The 17,772-nt window shown below is 36.6% G+C and overlaps 1 protein-coding gene across 1 annotated transcript in view; it reads right to left on the bottom strand.

Annotated features, from left to right (window-relative positions):
* The window catches only part of SP4 (Sp4 transcription factor), a 71,843-nt gene that overhangs the window by 7,369 nt on the left and 46,702 nt on the right, over window positions 1-17,772 (bottom strand). Inside the window, exon 5 of the mRNA XM_060157127.1 lies at window positions 16,757-16,956. Coding sequence (XP_060013110.1) covers window positions 16,757-16,956 — 200 coding nt within the window. The remainder of the gene's footprint in view (window positions 1-16,756; window positions 16,957-17,772) is intronic.

Raw genomic sequence — 17,772 nt, 5'->3', positions numbered from 1 at the left:
CAACTAAACGTCCATTTGTAGCATATATACAATTTCTTATCAGACTTTTATATATAACTCACTCTACAGAAATCATATTTTGATTTGTTCTAAAAAACCTCATTATTCAAACTGAGAAACCTGTAGTCCCTAGATCCCTCCAATGTCTATCAGGAGGGACCTATCAGTCCCTCCTGGACACTCTCCCTTACCTACTCAGCCTAGAATATCTAAATGAATCTTTTCATAAGTGCACTCAATTCTCCTCTATCATTACCTGTGGATAAAAACAAATTAAAAGGGGGAGGAATGATAATTTGAGAGAATTTATATGGCTCAAATTTTCTTGAAGTAGAAGACAGAGTAAGGGAAAGTTAACTGGGAGTGACAAGGGAATTCAGAAGACTTAAGGAGGTTTAGGTAATTGCTAAGGTAATGAGGAAGCTGAAAAAAAGAATAAGATTGATAGGCTGTCTGAGAGACTGGATGAGATTTGAGACCATAAATTTGTAGATATCAAATGTGCATCACGAGTAATTTTCCATTTCTTCCTTCAGCAATTATCTACTCAGATATAGAAGCCCTTTGGTCATTTCATTATAAACACTTTTTTTTGTTTGTTTGTTTTTTGGGGGTTTTTTTGCGGTACGCGGGCCTCTCACTGTTATGGCCTCTCCCGTTGCGGAGCACAGGCTCCAGACGCGCAGGCTCAGTGGCCATGGCTCACGGGCCCAGCCGCTCCACGGCATGTGGGATCTTCCCGGACCAGGGCACGAACCAGTGTCCCCTGCATCGGCAGGCAGACTCTCAACCACTGCGCCACCAGGGAAGCCCTAAACATTTTTTTAAAAGGCAATCTTATCTACTCTAATGGTTTTAACTATCATCTATAAATGGATAGGTACATCAAGATCCAGATTCCTAAACTATGAATTTAACATCTCCAAGATGTGCCATAGAAAGCATCATTCAACATGTCGCAAACAGAACTCATTAACTTTCCAATCCTTATAATTCTCAGAAATAAAGGGTAAAAGTCCCCCAAACTATGAAAGAGGTAATGTCAGTAAACATGGTGCTCTCCAAAAATCCACTCCTCTGTGAAAGGAATCAGAAACTGGGAAAAAACAATCAAATCAACCCTTTCAGACTCTGGAAATTAATCAAGCGTTCCAGTAACTCAGGGAGTGTTTAATAAAGAAAATGTCTGAATCTTGGTAAGAAGAGCAAGTTTTGTGGTGTTTTAACTTGCCTAGTTCCATTTTCTACTCCCCAGCAGCCTGGTAGTCACCAGAGGGAACAGAACAGAGCTGGAGCCCTTTCAAAACTTCTTTCCCAAAGAATCATCATTGTTTCTTTGGAGGACCCCACTTAAAATACTTTTCTATTTAACCTTCCTTGGAAATATCCAATGCAAAAAGTCTTCTTCCGGGGTAAAGAACGGCATGTGTTTGTCTAAAACAATTATAGGAAAGTGTTTTAACTTCATGGATGTCCAAAACAATGAATAATACTTGGGCCAAACAATAAACAGACTAAACAAAAAGCTTAAAAGAAAAAGCTGACATACTCCTTGGAATCTAGAAGGCCACATACATGCTTAGGGCTGTGAGTCTACTCAGGAAAGGGCTGAGAAGAACCAAACTCTCACTTATGCCTATCCTTTGAGGTTCTGCAAAAGCAGAAAGTGAAGGCTATGGTAGCATTGTCAACTGTCTGGCTGAGTGTTGATGGGGGCTCCAACATGCACACAAAGCCTCTCAGCAAAGAGGGAGAGACTTATTGGTCCTAGGTTTTTAAAAGAAAGAATATTTGGGGCTTCCCTGGTGGCGCAGTGGTTGAGAGTCCGCCTGCCGATGCAGGGGACACGGGTTCGTGCCCCGGTCCGGGAGGATCCCACATGCCGCGGAGCGGCTGGGCCCATGAGCCATGGCCGCTGAGCCTGCGCGTCTGGAGCCTGTGCTCCAGGACGGGAGAGGCCACAACAGAGAGAAGCCCGCATACCGCAAAAAAAAAAAAAAAAAGAATATTTGAAGAAATGATGGCTGAAAACTCCCCAAATTTGATGAAAAACATTAATATACACATTGAAGAGGCTCAGTTAACTTCAAGTAGGTTAAGTGAAAAGAAATTCACACTGAGACACAATAATCAAACTGTTTAAAGTGAAAAACAAAGACAGAATCTAGAAAGCAGCAAAATAGAAGTGACTCATCATCTACAAGGGATCATCACTAAGAAAAAAGCTGATTTTTTTCATCAGAGATCACGGAGGTGTGAAAGCAATGGGATGATATATTCAAAGAGATAAAAGGAAAAAACCTGTCAATCAAGAATTCTATATACAGAAAAATTATCTTTCAAAAATAAGGATAAATTAAGATGTTCCCAGATTAATAAAAACTGAAGGAATCTATCACTAGCACATCTGCACCTATAAGAAATACTAAAGGGAGTCCTTCAGGCTGAAATGAAAAGACACTAAATGATAACTGGAATACACATGAAGAAATAAAGAACACCAGGTAAAGTAACTACATAGATAAATATAAAAGACAGTGTAAATGCATTTTTTACTCATTTTTCCTGCATCTAGTTCAAAACACAACTGAATAAAACAGTAATTACAAATCTGTGTTGATGGGTACAATATACAAAGATGTAATTAGTGAAAAAAACAGCAGAAGTGGAGGCAGAGCTATGTAGGAGAAAAGCTTTTGCGTGCTATTGAAATAAAGTTGGTATTAATCCAGACTAGACTGTTTTAAGATGTGAACTGCAATCCCCAAAGCAGGCAACCACTAAGAAAATAACTTAAGAAAACATACATACATACATATATATATATATATGTATGTGTGTATATATATATATGCATACATATATACATACACATACATACATATATTAAAAGAAATTACAAGGTAATTAAAATAACACATGAGCAATATTTGTTTAACACAAAATGTCAATAATGGAGAAACACAGGAACAAAAAAGATAAAAGACATGAAGACAAATAGAAAACAAATACCAAAATGGCAGAAGTCCTTAGCAGTAATTGCATTAAATATGAATGTATTAAACACTCCAATCAAAAGGCAGAAATTGACAGACCGGATTAAGAAAAAACATGATACAACTATATGCTTTCTACCAGAGGCTCACTTTAAATTCAAAGACATGAATAGGCTAAAAGTAAAAGGACAGAAAACTGATACACTGTGCAAATAGAGTCGGAATGGCTATATTAATATTAGAACAATAAGATAAAAATTACTACTAGAGACAAGTAAGGATACTTTATAATAATAAAAGTGTCACTCCACCAAGAAGATATAACAATTAGAAACATGTATGTACCTAACAACAGAGACCCAAACCATAAGAAGCAAAATCAACAGAATTGAAGGGAGATAGACAATTCTACATTATACCTATCGCTTTCCTGTATTCTCCATTTCAACTGGTAGTAGTCATCATTGGTACCTTTCATCTCTTTTCTCACATCTAATTAATCACCAAGTCCTGTCAATTTTATTACACAAACATCTCTTAAACTGGTCCCAAATATACCTTACAACTTGTTTTAGTTGGTATCTTACCAAAAGTCCTTACTGTCTTTGCTGATTGGTCTCAAAATTATTCCCTATAAATTTATCCTCCATACAAATACTAAATGGTCTAAAATGAAAAGGTGACCATCTAATTATCTGCTGAAAACTTTCAATGGTTCCTCATTTCCTATGGCTGCAGAAAAGAACAAAATCAAATAGTACATAACATCCTACTGACCTCTGCCTACCTTTTCTGTTTTATCTATTGCCACAAATATCATGGTTCCCAAACACTGAACTGCTTGTAGGTTCTGACATATCATACTTTCTTTCTTGTATGAGTTAGATTCTAGTCCAGGTGACTCTACTCCACCTCCCAGTCATATAATTTTAGGCAACTTCTCTCTCCAATTCTCAGTTTCTTCATTTTTAGCTGGGAGTAACAGAAATACCTACCTCATATTATTGCTCAAAGGATAAAATGAGAAAATGGATTTTAAAAAAGCATTTAGAAACCCAGCACACTGAAGGGGATCAGATACGTTAACTACTACTGTTACTGCCTGTCTGTATTTGTTTACTGCTTCCATGGCTCATTCTTCCCCATTACTAAATAACTCAACTTGGCTCAAGGAACTAAGCTTCTCATTAGTCCTTATTTATAAAATGATGGAATTGCACAAAATCATTTTCAGGAGTCCCTCTGGCTCTAACTCTTATCTTTTTTTTTTTTTTTTTTGCCTAACGCGGGCCTCTCACTGTTGTGGCCTCTCCCGTTGTGGAGCACAGGCTCCGGACGCACAGGCTCAGCGGCCATGGCTCACAGGCCCAGCCGCTCCGCAGCATGTGGGATCTTCCCAGACCGGGGCACGAACCCGTGTCCCCTGCATCGGCAGGCGGACTCTCAACCACTGTGCCACCAGGGAAGCCCAACTCCTATCATTCTTGATAAAGAGACATGTTTCATGACATTGAGGCATATGCATGAGGCTGAGCAGGAAATTCTTTGGATTGTTAAAATAAAAATAAACTAGAAAATCTCTCTCCCTTTTTAGACTGCAATTTCGCAAAGATAAGAGTTGTCTCACACTTCTGAAAATGTATTAATTTACATACAGTAAAATTCATTCTTTCTGCTACATAGTTCTATGAGTTTTGATAAATGCATTAAGTCATGTAGCTATCTCCAAAATTCAAATGTAGAAGAACTGCTGTCACTTCCAAAAACTCCTTCATGATGTCTCTTCAGTCAAACTCCCTCCTCCATCACACACTAGAAAACACTGATCTGTTCACCTTTTGTATAGTTTTGATTTTTCTATTACATCATACAAATGGAATCATTCAACAAGTAGCCTTTTGATGCTGGATGCTTTCACTTAGCATAATGCATCTGAATTTCATCCATGTGGTTGTGTGTATTAATAATTCATTCCTCTACGTTGGGGAAGAGTACTCCAATGTATGGATATACCACAATATTTCATCCATTCACCAGCTGAAGGACACTTGGGGTGTTTCCAGTTTGGGTGATTATAAATAAATCTTCCATATATATTCAAAGGTGGGGTGAATACTTGGGAGTGGATGCAAGGTCATATGGTTAAGTGTATGTTTTAACTTTTATAAGAAAATTCCAAAATGTTTTCCAAAGGTGCTGTGTTATTTTGCATTCCCACCAGCAAGGAAGTTCCAGTTCTGCAATCTCCCCGGTACTTATAATTGTCAGGGTTTTGGTGTCCTTGTTTTTTATTTTAGCCATTCTAATAGGTGTATACAGGTATCTTGTTGTGGTACTAATTTGCATTCCCCCAAATAAAAGACGATGTTGAACATCTTTTCGTGTGCTTATTTGCCACATGTATAATGTTTAGTGAAGTGTCCAGATCCTTTGCCAATTTTTAAAAAGTGTACTGTTGTTCACATACTGTTGAGGTTTGAGACTTCTTTATATATTCTAGATAAAAGTACATTGTCAGATATATGATTTTCAAATATTTTCTTCCAGTCTGTGTCTGGTGTTTTCAGAATTTTTCACAGAGCAAAAGTTTTTAGTTTTTATGAAATCCAGTTTATCAATTTTTCTTTTATGGATTGTAACTTCTGATGTTGTATTAAAAACTTTGGTCTAACCTCAGGCCACAAAGATTTTATCCCATATTTAAAAGGTTTTACAGTTTTAGGTTTAGATTTAGGTTTGAGTGATTCTGAGTTAGTTTTTATAAAACATATGAGGTATGCAGGTCAAAGTTTCTTTTTTGCATGTGGCTGTCCAACTCTGCCACATTTTGTTGCTGAGAACTTCTGTCTTTCCTTTTATTGTAAGCATGCTTACCTTTACTCCACGGATGATGGTTATAATATCTGCTTTAAAGTCTTTGTCTAATAATTCTAACTTGTGGATTATCTTGTATCATGGTCAGATACAGAGTATGTTGAGTAATTTTGGATTGTATCCTGGACATTTTAAAAAATAAATTTATTTATTTATTTTGGTCACATTGGGTCTTAGTTGCTGCACGCGGGCTTTCTTTAGTTGCGTTGAGCAGGGGCTACTCTTCGTTGGGTGCGCGGGCTTCTCATTGCAGTGGCTTCTCTTGTTGCGGAGCACAGGCTCTAGGTGCGTAGGCTTCAGTGGTTGTGGCACGTGGGCTCAGTAGTTGTGGCTCACAGGCTCTAGAGCACAGGCTCAGTAGTTGTGGCTCACGGGCTCTAGAGCACAGGCTCAGCAGTTGTGGTTCGTGGGCTCTAGAGCACAGGCTCAGTAGCTGTGGTGCACGGGCTTACTTGCTCCGCGGCAGGCGGGATCTTCCCGGACTAGGGCTGGAACCCGTGTCCCCTGCATCGGCAGGCAGACTCTCAACCACTGCGCCACCAGGGAAGCTCAATAAAGTATTTTTTAATTAAGGTATATGTATTATTTTTTTAGATGTAATGCTACTGCACACTTAACAGACTACAGTATAGTGTAAACCTAACTTTTACATGCACTGGGAAACCAAAAAATTCATGTGACTGGCTTTACTGAGATATTCACACTTCCTCAAGATGGTCTGGAACCGAACCTGGCATATCTGAGATTTGCATGTAACGATGGGATTGGATCATAACTCTATAAATAAATGCTCATGAATGCATACCATAGTGGTAAAAATAAATGTCTGAATAAACAAATAATTGGGGAAGAAAGTATAGATAGATCTTCCTTATATAAGAGTCACAATTAAAAATTGTACAAACGTGAGAGAAATAGAAAATGACCTTTAGTACATCACAGTAACATCACACAGAACATCACATTGTATCTGCAGGCAAGATACAGGTGGGCGGGGTGATGCACCACACCAGCAAGAAAGTCGCCACGGACTCCGACATCCCACGGACTCTGACACCCCACGGACTCTGACATCCCACAGACGATATCAGGCGTCCCCCGCCCTTAACTGTCCCAGTCTTTTCTGCACTGGTCGTGGGACGTGTAGGAGGGACTCGGGGAGACCCCAAAAAGCTGGATATGGACTCAGTGACCTTTAAGGATGTGGCTGTGAACTTCATCCTGGAGGAGTGGGCTCTACTGAATCCTACACAGAAGAAACTCTACAGAGATGTGATGCAGGAAACCTTCAGGAAGCTGGCCTCAGCAGGAACAAAATGGGATGGTGATGACATTGAAGAGCAGTACAAAAACCAGGGGGGAAAACCAAGAAATCATATGACAGTGAGATTCTCTGAGAGTAAAGACAGTAGTCCACGTGGAAGAAACTTCAACCTTACTCCACCTCTTGATCAGAACAAGAAAACTCCTGGATTAAAACCATGTGAATGCAGTGTATGTGGAAAAGTCTTCATGCATCATTCATCTCTTAATAGACTCATGAAATGTCACACTGAACACAAACCTCAAGATTTTTAAAAAATATGATCAGGGCTGTATAATACATATAAATGTAAGGAAAGTGGGAAAGTTTACAAATATTACAGTTCCTTACAGAGGCACTCACACAAGAACTTACACAGGAGAGAAACTGTATGAATTCCAGCAATGTGGAAAAAGTTTCAGTAATCATTCATCAAGGTTTCCAAACACATGAAAGAGTTCACTCTGGAGAGTAGCCCTATGAATATAAGCAATGGCATAAAGGTTTACGTTCTCAAAAGCTTTCCAAAAACACGAAAGAGATCACACCGGAGAAAAACCCTATGAATGTAAGGAATGTGAGGAAGCATTCATTAACCCCAGTTCTCTTCAAATACATGAAAGGAGTCACAGTGGAGAGAAACCATATGTGTATAAAACATATTGTAAAGCATTTAGTATTCTCAGATAGCTTCAAGAACATCAAAGAACCCATACTGGAGAAAAACCCTATGAATGTAAAGTATGTGGGAAATCCTTCGCTTCCACTTACGTTCAAGTGCATGAAAGAGCTCACACTGGACAGAAACCCTATCAATGTCAGGAATGTGGGAAAGCCTTCGTTTGTCCCTCAGGCATTTGAAGGCACAAGAGACTGCACACTAGAGAGAAACCATATAAATGTGAAGAATGTGGGAAAGCATTCAATATCCCAGTTCTCTTCACATACATGAAAGGACTCACACTAGAGAGAAACTGTATGTGTGTAAAACATGTTATAAAGCATTTAGTATTCCCAGATAGCTTCGAAAACATGAAAAAAAACATACTGGAGAAAAACCCTATGAATGTAAAATATGTGGGAAAACCTTCAGTTCCACTTATGTTCAAGTGCATGAAAATAATTCACACTGGAGAGAGACCCTATAAATGTAAGGAATGTGGGAAAGTCTACATTTTTCTCTCTCAGGCATTCAAAGACACACGAGCCTGCACACTGGAGAGAAACCATATAAATGTGTAGAATGTGGGAAAGCATTTATTTTCCCAGTTTTCTTCAAACACGTGAAAGGACTCACACTGGCAAGAAACTGTGTGTGTGTAAAATATGTTCTAAAGCATTTCGTTTTTCCAGTTCTCTTCAAAAACATGAAAGAACTCATACTAGAAAAAACCTATGACTGTACAATATGTGGGAAAACTTTTGCTTCCACTTATGTTCAAGTGCATGAAGGAATTCAAGCTGCAGAGCAGCCTTATGAATGTAGGAATGTGGGAAAGCCTACATTTGTCTTAGGCATTCAGAGATACATGCATACTACACAGAAACCATGTAAGTATGAAGAATGTGGGAAAACCTTCTCTGATCTCTCTACTTTGCAAAAGCATGAAAGGGTTCACTAGATAATAAATCTAGTTTTTATAGAGCCTAGGAAAGACTTCAGTGGGCCCACATACTTATATGTGAAAACTCTCATGAGAAACAAATATAAATGTCAGTAACGTGAGGTAACTTGTTGGAAAGTAATCCAGGAATAATGTTTTAGAAAATCTTCAATATAAAAGACTTGTTATAAAAATTTATAAATATGTGTGTTTACTAAGGATCTTTATGAAAGTGTCTTTCTTGACATTGGATTTGTACTAGTTACCTTCAAAAATGAGTATTTAGGTGAGGTAATTCTGTAAGTCATCTTTTAATAATAGTTCATAAGGTTAAAAGGTAGCAATTTTTCCTTTAATCAGATAATGATATTTTCTCTTTCCATTTTTAAGTCTGTTGGACCTATGGGTGATTGAAGTGTATTTGTTTTTTTTTGACATCTTTGTTGGAGTGCGGTTGCTTTGCAGTGGTGTGTTGGTTTCTGCTTCGTGACAAAGTGAATCTGCTGTACATATACGTATATCCACATAAAGTGTAGGTCTAATATGCAATTAGGCTTGGTATTTGTTGGGATTTTCCTACTGGCCTTGGGTGGCAGTTCTCGAATATCCTTAATCTATTATATATACCATACCTTTATTACAGAAAGATCTTTTTTGGGGGGTGGTGAGTATAGGAGCCTTTTTCCATTTTCTCTACTATTAAATACTTGGAATAATTTTTTCTGTATGGCCAGGTTGTCAAAGGGTGTACATTCACGTAAATTATGTTTTTCCATTTGCTTCTTCATTCCTTCTGACTGGTATTTGGTGAATAGACTTTGAAGAAGAGAGACCTGTGATAGGACAAAAAATCTAGCGTTGGAGATATCCTGCCTGTGAGTAATATTAGGACCTAGATTTTCCAGAATCTATCCCCTTTGTGGTTCCATGTTAGAATTCACCAATAGCGTCATCTGTGTGCAATTTAAAGGCAGATGAGAAGGCATACTTCAGATTTTGGAGCCACCACGCTGGGAGAGAGACAGATACATAGGAGGTTTGAGGACACCACCTTTCATCCTATTTTCCAGATTCTGGGTCTTTGTATTCAAGAATATCCTCAAAACCACCAACAACTGTTTGATTCCTATTATCAGAAGTGTAGTTTTCCTCTGATGTCTTCACAATTCTACACAAAAATCTGTCAGAGTTTGAATTTTTCTGTGAGGCATCCTCTGTCCAGTTGGAAAATAATTCAGAATTTCATGGTTGGGAATATTGTCAGATTACCCTTCTGTAGATTTACAGCTTCATCATGTGTAGGAAACACATGATGTGTTTCCTACATGTTGTGTAGGAAACACCTTATGCTGTTAACATTGTTAGTGAGTATGTTTTCCTGATTCACCATACATTCACAATGGTGAAGCGATAAACAAGGACATGGGAGTTTGCTGCACTGTGCAGTGGCTGCCTTGACCCACTCCTTCAATGTGAGAATAAGCCCCTTCCTCATATCAGGAAAAGTATGGGTGCTTTCTGTTACTTGTAGCTGAATATAATCCCTCTTTGTTTTCAGTTATGTTTGATTGTACATGATTAAAAGTCTGTTCATGTTTTGGTGAAAGAAATGATTCTGTAGTTGTTTCAGAGAGAGATTTTATCAACTCTTTCCTCAGCTTTCGTATGCTAACAAATATTGTGGTTTTTATTTCCTCAGAAAATATATTAAAATACCCATTATAATTATGGATATTCAGGAAAAAAGAAAAGATACAATGAGGAATGCTAAAAGTGAAAATAGTATTTTCTTTAAAGAGAAAGAGGACATTTGTGCAGACTCAAAAAATCTCCTCTAAAATATTTACTAATTACTGTGGTTGTGTTCATTTAAGTCCACAGATTCTTTGATACTCCTCCCTCTAGGAGGTGGAGCTTAATTCACTTCCTCTTGAATATTGAATGGACTTAGTCACTTGCTTCTAATAAACAAAATATGGAAAGGAAAAAAGAAAAACTTCACAGTGGAGATACCTGGCAAACATTATCTTAACTAATTCATCAAGGTTAACATCACCAATAATAAGACATATTGACATCATGTACTCCCTGATATGATGCGATTAGAAGGACAATAATGTCTGTGATATTCTTCCCAGCAACAATTCATAACCTCAATGTAATCATGAGAAAATATCAGACAAACCCAAATTGAGGAATATTCTACAAGATACTTAACCTTTAAGTGTCAAGGTATGAAAAGACCAGGAAAAAAAAATGAGGAAATTTCATAGACTGCAGGAGACTAAAGAGTCATGACAAATAAATGCAATGTGGTACTCTGGACTGAATCTTGGAATAGAAAAAGTATATTTGTAGGGAAGCCTTAACTGATAGTATTGTACCAATGTTAATTTCTTAACATTGTGCTATGGAAGACATCAGTTATAGAGGAAGCTGGGTGAAGGGTATTTGAGAACTCGCTATATTATCTTTGCAACTCCTCTGTAAGTATAAAGTTACTTCAAAATAAAAAAGTTATAAATAAATAAAATAAATAAGTTCCTTAAAGCTGAAGGGGTAAAATTAGGTCACCTACAAAAAAATATGAGAAGAGAACAATGAACTTCTTATTAGTAAAACAGATGCAAGAAGACAACAGAGCAGTGCCATTAATGTTTTAAGTGAATATAATTTTCAACCTAGAATTCTGTATTAGCCAAATTATCAATGAAATGGAAAAGTAAAATAAAGGCATTTTCAAACAAATTTACTTCTGTATGCCTTTTTGTAGGAAGCATTTCATAACGTTTTCCAGAAACCAAGGGAATAAACTAAGAAAGCTGAAGATGTGAGATCTGGAGAACACTGGATCCAAACCATTAGAGCAGGGAAGAAAAGTCTCAGGATTACAGTTGTGCAGCAGCCCTAGACAGGAATCAGTGTTTGAAAGGAAAGCTGGAGTCCTCCAGGAATAAGGAGAAACCTGATGGAGTTGATACTTTTCTTGAAAAGTTAAAATAACAAAAGGAGGTAATAAAGTTAACCAATGCGAAGGGGAAGAAGGCAATTTGAAACTTCAGGGAAAAAAAACCAAAAAATACACAGGAAAGGACAGGTAATCACAGTCCATTACATAATGTAATTATTATTTATTTACTAATTTTCAACTTTAAAAACTAAGCTATAAAAAAACGAAGGCAGTGGTTATTAAAGAAAATGTAAGCATTTTAACATCAAGAGAAAGAGAAGCGATAGTAAAAGTTTAGGTGAGAGAAGTTAAAAGGTGAAAGGGATGGAAACTGAAGGACAGACATGGTAATACGGTATCACAGAGTGGTGAGTCATGAGACAACATTTGGCCTGCACACAGTTAAAGAAAAAATGCAATGTCATTGATGGTGTAAAGTCAGATAAATTATTTTGGGGGGAGTACTGATTTCTGTCAGTTTACAACTGAGTGTTCATTTTTTTAATTTGAAGTATGTTGATGTATAATACTGAATAAGTTACAGGTGTACAATATACTGATTCACAATTTTAAAGGTTATACGTCATTTATAGTTATAAAATATTGGCTATATTCCTCATGTTGTACAATATATCCCTGTAGCTTATTTTATACCTAATAGTTTGTACCTCTTAATCCCCTACCCCTAAATTGTACCTACCCCCTTCCCTTTCCTTACTGGTAACCACTAGTTCGTTCTCTATTATCTGTGAGTCTGCTTTTAAAAAATTATAGTCACTAGTTTGTTGCATATTTTAGATTCCACATATAAGTGATATCATACAGCATTTGTCTTTCTCTATCTGACTTATTTCACTTCATGTATTGATTGACACTTAGGCTGCTTCCATATCTAGGCAACTGTAAATCATGCTGCTATGAACATTAGGCTGTGTGTATCTTTTCAAATTAGTGTTTTGGGGTTTTTTTTGAACACATATCCAGGAGTGGAATTAGTTGGTCATATGGTAGTTCTATTTCTAGTTTTTTGAGAAACCTCCATGTTGTCTTCCAGAGCAGATGCACCAATTTACAGTTCCACCAAGAGTGTACAAGGGTTCCCTTTTCTCCGCATCCTCACCAACATTTTTTATTTGTATTCTTTTTGATGATCGCCATTCTCACAGGTGGGTTTGATTTGCATTTCCCTGATGATTAGCAACACTGAGCAGCTTTTCATGTGCCTACTGGCCATCTGTGAGGTAAATTCTTAACTCTTAATGCAAGAATAGTCAGTGTCTAATATTGCTGTATCAATAAATAACAGTGTAAGCATATTATACAGGTATGCACAGCCATCACAGGATGAATAAAAAAGTAAAAATAGTTAAAGGATTAAACATGATTTTCTCCAGGGAGCAGATGGGGTGGGCCAAAGAGTCTGCTTAACAATCCAAGCTCTTCTACATGATTTGATTTTTAAATACCATATCCATGTATCTTTTGAAAAAAAATTTTTATTTTACAGAAAGCAAAAAAAAAAAAAATCTGCACTATTTTCAACAGTGAATAAAAATAACTCACTTGTCCACTCATAGTAAGATGATAACTGAATTTCTACTTAGTGCAGTGGTTGGGCATTAGAGAAAACAGTTACTGCCATGAATGACCAAGGCTTTCAACTTAACATATAAAATGCTTAATCAATACTTATTTATTTCAAAAGACTTGTTTCATTTTCTTTTCAACAACTTTAATAAACACTTAGAATGAAAGTTACTTGTACTACTTCTTTAAAAGTAAAAGGAATCTGATGTTAAGCCAAACACTTCAAAATAACATGTTTAAATAAACAATTTTGTGTATGATGTATTCAAGATGTCTGAAACACTGAAAGTAAGCTGTAAGTATATTAAATTCTGAATTATTCAGGTTATTAGAAGACAATAATGGTGTGGACCATTTAAAAAGAAGAGGGCTTCCCTGGTGGCGCAGTGGTTGAGATTCTGCCTGCCGGTGCAGGGGACGTGGGTTCGTGCCCAGGTCCGGGAGGATCCCACATGCCACGGAGCGGCTGGGCCCGTGAGCCATGGCCACTGAGCCTGCACGTCCGGAGCCTGTGCTCCGCAATGGGAGAGGCCACAGCAGTGAGAGGCCCACATACCGCAAAAAAAAAAAAAAAGAAGAAAGAAATTATGCTTCCAACTCATTAATCTTTTGAAGTAGTTTATATAAATCCTTCAGTAAATCTGCCTTGTGTTATCTGTATGAGTATGAATGTGCAACAGAAAGGAACTTTAGAAACTCATCGCTTCTCAAACAAAATGATGAAATCACAATGTGAGAGGTTCCAAATTTTCTTGGCTTCCCTAATCTGCCCCACTGTTAAACCAGGGCAGAAATACTGCATCCACTCATACTGACATAAACAGCACAGTATTCTTCTAAAACAGACATCAATATTGTTATGGGCTTAATTTTTTTTTTTAACTGTATTTTTTTTTTTTCTATTTTCTTAGTGGTTACTCTAGGGCTTACCTCTGGACAGTTTACTATACTGTCTTCCTGTCCCATCCCGGTAAGTTGTCCCCAGGAAAGGTCCTGGGCAGAGCGTGTGGGCAGGAAAGTTGTCTGAAGAAGGATGGCCTTGGACGATGGGGCACAGGAGGGAGGACTGAGGCACTGAGATGGCCACAGGGTGGCAGCCCCAGTGATAGAGAGGCTGCAGCTTTTTTTTTTTTTTTGCGGTACACGGGCCTCTCACTGTTGTGGCCCCTCCCGTTGCGAAGCACAGGCTCCAGACGCGCAGGCTCAGCAGCCATGGCTCACGGTGGGCTTAATTTTTAATCACAACATATTTGCCAATATGAAAGGTGAGGTGGCATTAGAAACCCAAATGTAATACCATACAGAGTTTTTAAAACTTTTTTTAATTAAAATTCTTATTTTTAATATAATGTTAACTCAGTGACTGAGCCATTACACTAAGACTCTTCTGTGTTACTAAGTTGTGTGCATATCAAACTAAGTAATTTTTATTTATCACTTTAAATAGATTTAGCAACCATTATTTCTTCTCTGAGACTATTTTCTAATCTGTAAAATGGAGCCAATTTCTAGCTTACAGTGCTTCTGTTAGAATTAAATGAGCTGATATATTTGAAACATCTGATATTCAGTAGTTGATCAATAAAAGTCAGCTCTAGTTCCCCTTTTGTCCTACATGTACCTTGATACAAGTTAAAGTTTAATGTCTAATTCAAAAAACTCTACCCAAATTATTACTTTATTCAATAATTAAACATTGAGTCCCAAATATATATACCAGACATGTTCTAAATAGAGAAGGTCAGTGTTATATACCAAAACAAGGAAAACTGCCCTACCAGATATCAAGACTTAATATAAGCTTCTGGTAATTAAAACAGTATAGTATTACTGTAGGAAGTGACAAACAGACAAAACAAAGGACTCAGAAATTGAGCCATTCTTAAAGAGGACATCAACATATGAGAGAAGTTCCATTACATATCAATGAAGAAAGAACTGGACTATTCAAGAAATGGCTTTCCACATGAAAAAAAAACAAAATTTTATCCTCTTTTTAGTCCATCATCAAAAAAAAAATTTTTTTTAGACTAATAAACTTACACAAAGAAAACCTTAAAGCCAATTAGAAGAAAATGTTTTTAAAAATGTTATGACCTTGAGATAGGAGAAATTTTCATTTTAAAAAAAAGCAAAATACAAAGGAATATATTTACATATCCTTATATTTTACTAAATAAAAATATAAAACTTCCATATGACAAAAGATAGCACTAAGATAAAAAGATAGCAATACTGGGGAAAATTGCAATATATAATCAGTAAGAAAAAGGAAAACAACAACAACAAAAAAGATCAAAAGAATCAACAGAAAACAAAATATAAATGACCAATAAACACAGGAAAAAAGATGCTTATCTCACTATAATCAGGAAAAATGCTAATTTAAAAAATTAAATAGAAACCATTTTAGACTGACAAGAACTTTCAAAGCCTGATGCTACTGAGTGAACATACAGCCAAGTGGAAACTCTCAATCAACACTAGTGAAGTAGAGATGGTAACAGCCACTTTAGAGACTCTAGTGGTTATCTAGCAAAATCAAACATACACATTCTCTAAGATCCAATAATTCTACTTCTTGTACATGTTCACTGTATGTTCAAAGTAGTAAAGTTTGTGACAGCAAAAATCTTGAACTCATCTAAATAGTGTGGGAAATGGATCAATACAGTGTAGTAGAGTCATGTGATAGAACACTACATAGCAGTTAAGAGAAATAGACATGTATTCATACACATATGTACACATATATATGAACTTGGATAGATGTCAAAACATAGTAAGTAAAATTATACTGTAATATATCAGTTACATAAAATTTCATAGAAAACACAAAACAATATTCACATATATCCATGAAGAAAATATGTAAGAGTATTAAAACTACACTAAAAATTTACACTTGAAATTCATGGTAGCTGTTGTCTTTGAGAGGTAGGAGGACAAAGATGATGTTAACTTTATAATGATTTGTTTTGTTAAAAAATAACAGATAATACAGCATGTTAACAGCTATCAATTCTGAGTGAGAGTTAAGGCTGGTGTTTGTTATACTTTTCTTGATACTTCAATTTTCTGGATTGAACAAAAACTAATCAAGGTCACCAACAAGATGATAATTCAACTCTCTTCTCATCAACTTAAATACTGACAAAAAGTAATATGTGAGTTCAACATGCTAAGAATGCAAGATAAGCAAATGGAATAAATTCCAAGTCATGTAATTATGCTGATAAAGCTTACGAAAAGTAGAATAAAATATATCTCAGAAATGAGGTAAAGAATTTTGATCTTAAACATCTTTCATATAAGCACTAAAATGAATTTTCTCTCTTTAATTTCCATATTTCCCAATTTGATAGCTAACTATCACTATAATTTTCATCTAAGCACTGAGAAAAGAAATAATAAGTACAAGTCCTAAAATAAATCAACTAACCTGTATGGGTTCTTCTATGTCTCTGAAGCTCATCACTCCTTGTAAATCTTTTGCCACAAAACATCCAGTTGCATATAAAAGGTCTTTCTCCAGTATGCCAGCGAAGATGTGCTCGTAGGTGAGATGTTTTGCCATAAACTTTTCCACATCCTTCAATATGACAGATATGTTGTTTCTTTTTTCCTGGTTCATTACTGCCTCTACAAAAACAAAAACAAAAACAAAAACCAAACATTAATTACACTCCCAAACACCAAGCTTATAATTCAGGAAAAGTAAAAGGGAATCAAGGTAATTAAATGATGCTTTTCTAAATGAGTTTTTAAAATCATGATGCCACAACTGTAGTTAAAAATCAGAAAAAAACAGCACTGTGTAGTAAAACTCGAAAGTGGTATGAAAACACATTAATTTTAGAGAATGTATGTTCTGCCATGGAATTCACATGTTCATTTCCTAGTACGTTCCTCCCCTGGGAAAAAAATCTCTTTAAACTTTTCAAGACACTTGAAAACTCTCCTCTAAAATACCAAAGAATGGCAATCCTCATTTAAAAGTGTAACGTTCGGAGTTTCACTTCCAGCAAAAGCAGCACGAAGAGCTCCCTGGACCTACTCCCCAGTGAAACCAGTGCAAATGATAACAAAAAAAGCAAATAACATTTACAATCTCTCATACTCATATGAGAGGAAATGGCCTTATGAGTATACAGCAAATAAAGAAACATTTATTCATGAAAATCAAATAGAACTTGGTAAGAAGAATGAGAGTCTGCTGTATTTGAACCAATACTCACTGTGTCTCCCTCCTCCTTCCACCTCCCCTGACACAGAAACACTACAGACTTGTGCAATCAACAACAGGGTTCCCTCTTCTCCCACCCTTCTAGTTGCTGGGTTATCTCCCCAAGAAAGGCAGGACATCAGCATTTCTCAATCTACCCGCAGCTACCTGTTACTGAGGCTAAGTTTCAGGTGAGTGTGGCTGACAGATGGGGAACAACCTTCTTCCACCCA

Source organism: Lagenorhynchus albirostris, chromosome 8 (assembly GCF_949774975.1).
Source record: "Lagenorhynchus albirostris chromosome 8, mLagAlb1.1, whole genome shotgun sequence".
NCBI lineage: Eukaryota > Metazoa > Chordata > Mammalia > Artiodactyla > Delphinidae > Lagenorhynchus > Lagenorhynchus albirostris.
This window is presented reverse-complemented; position numbering and strand designations above follow the sequence as displayed.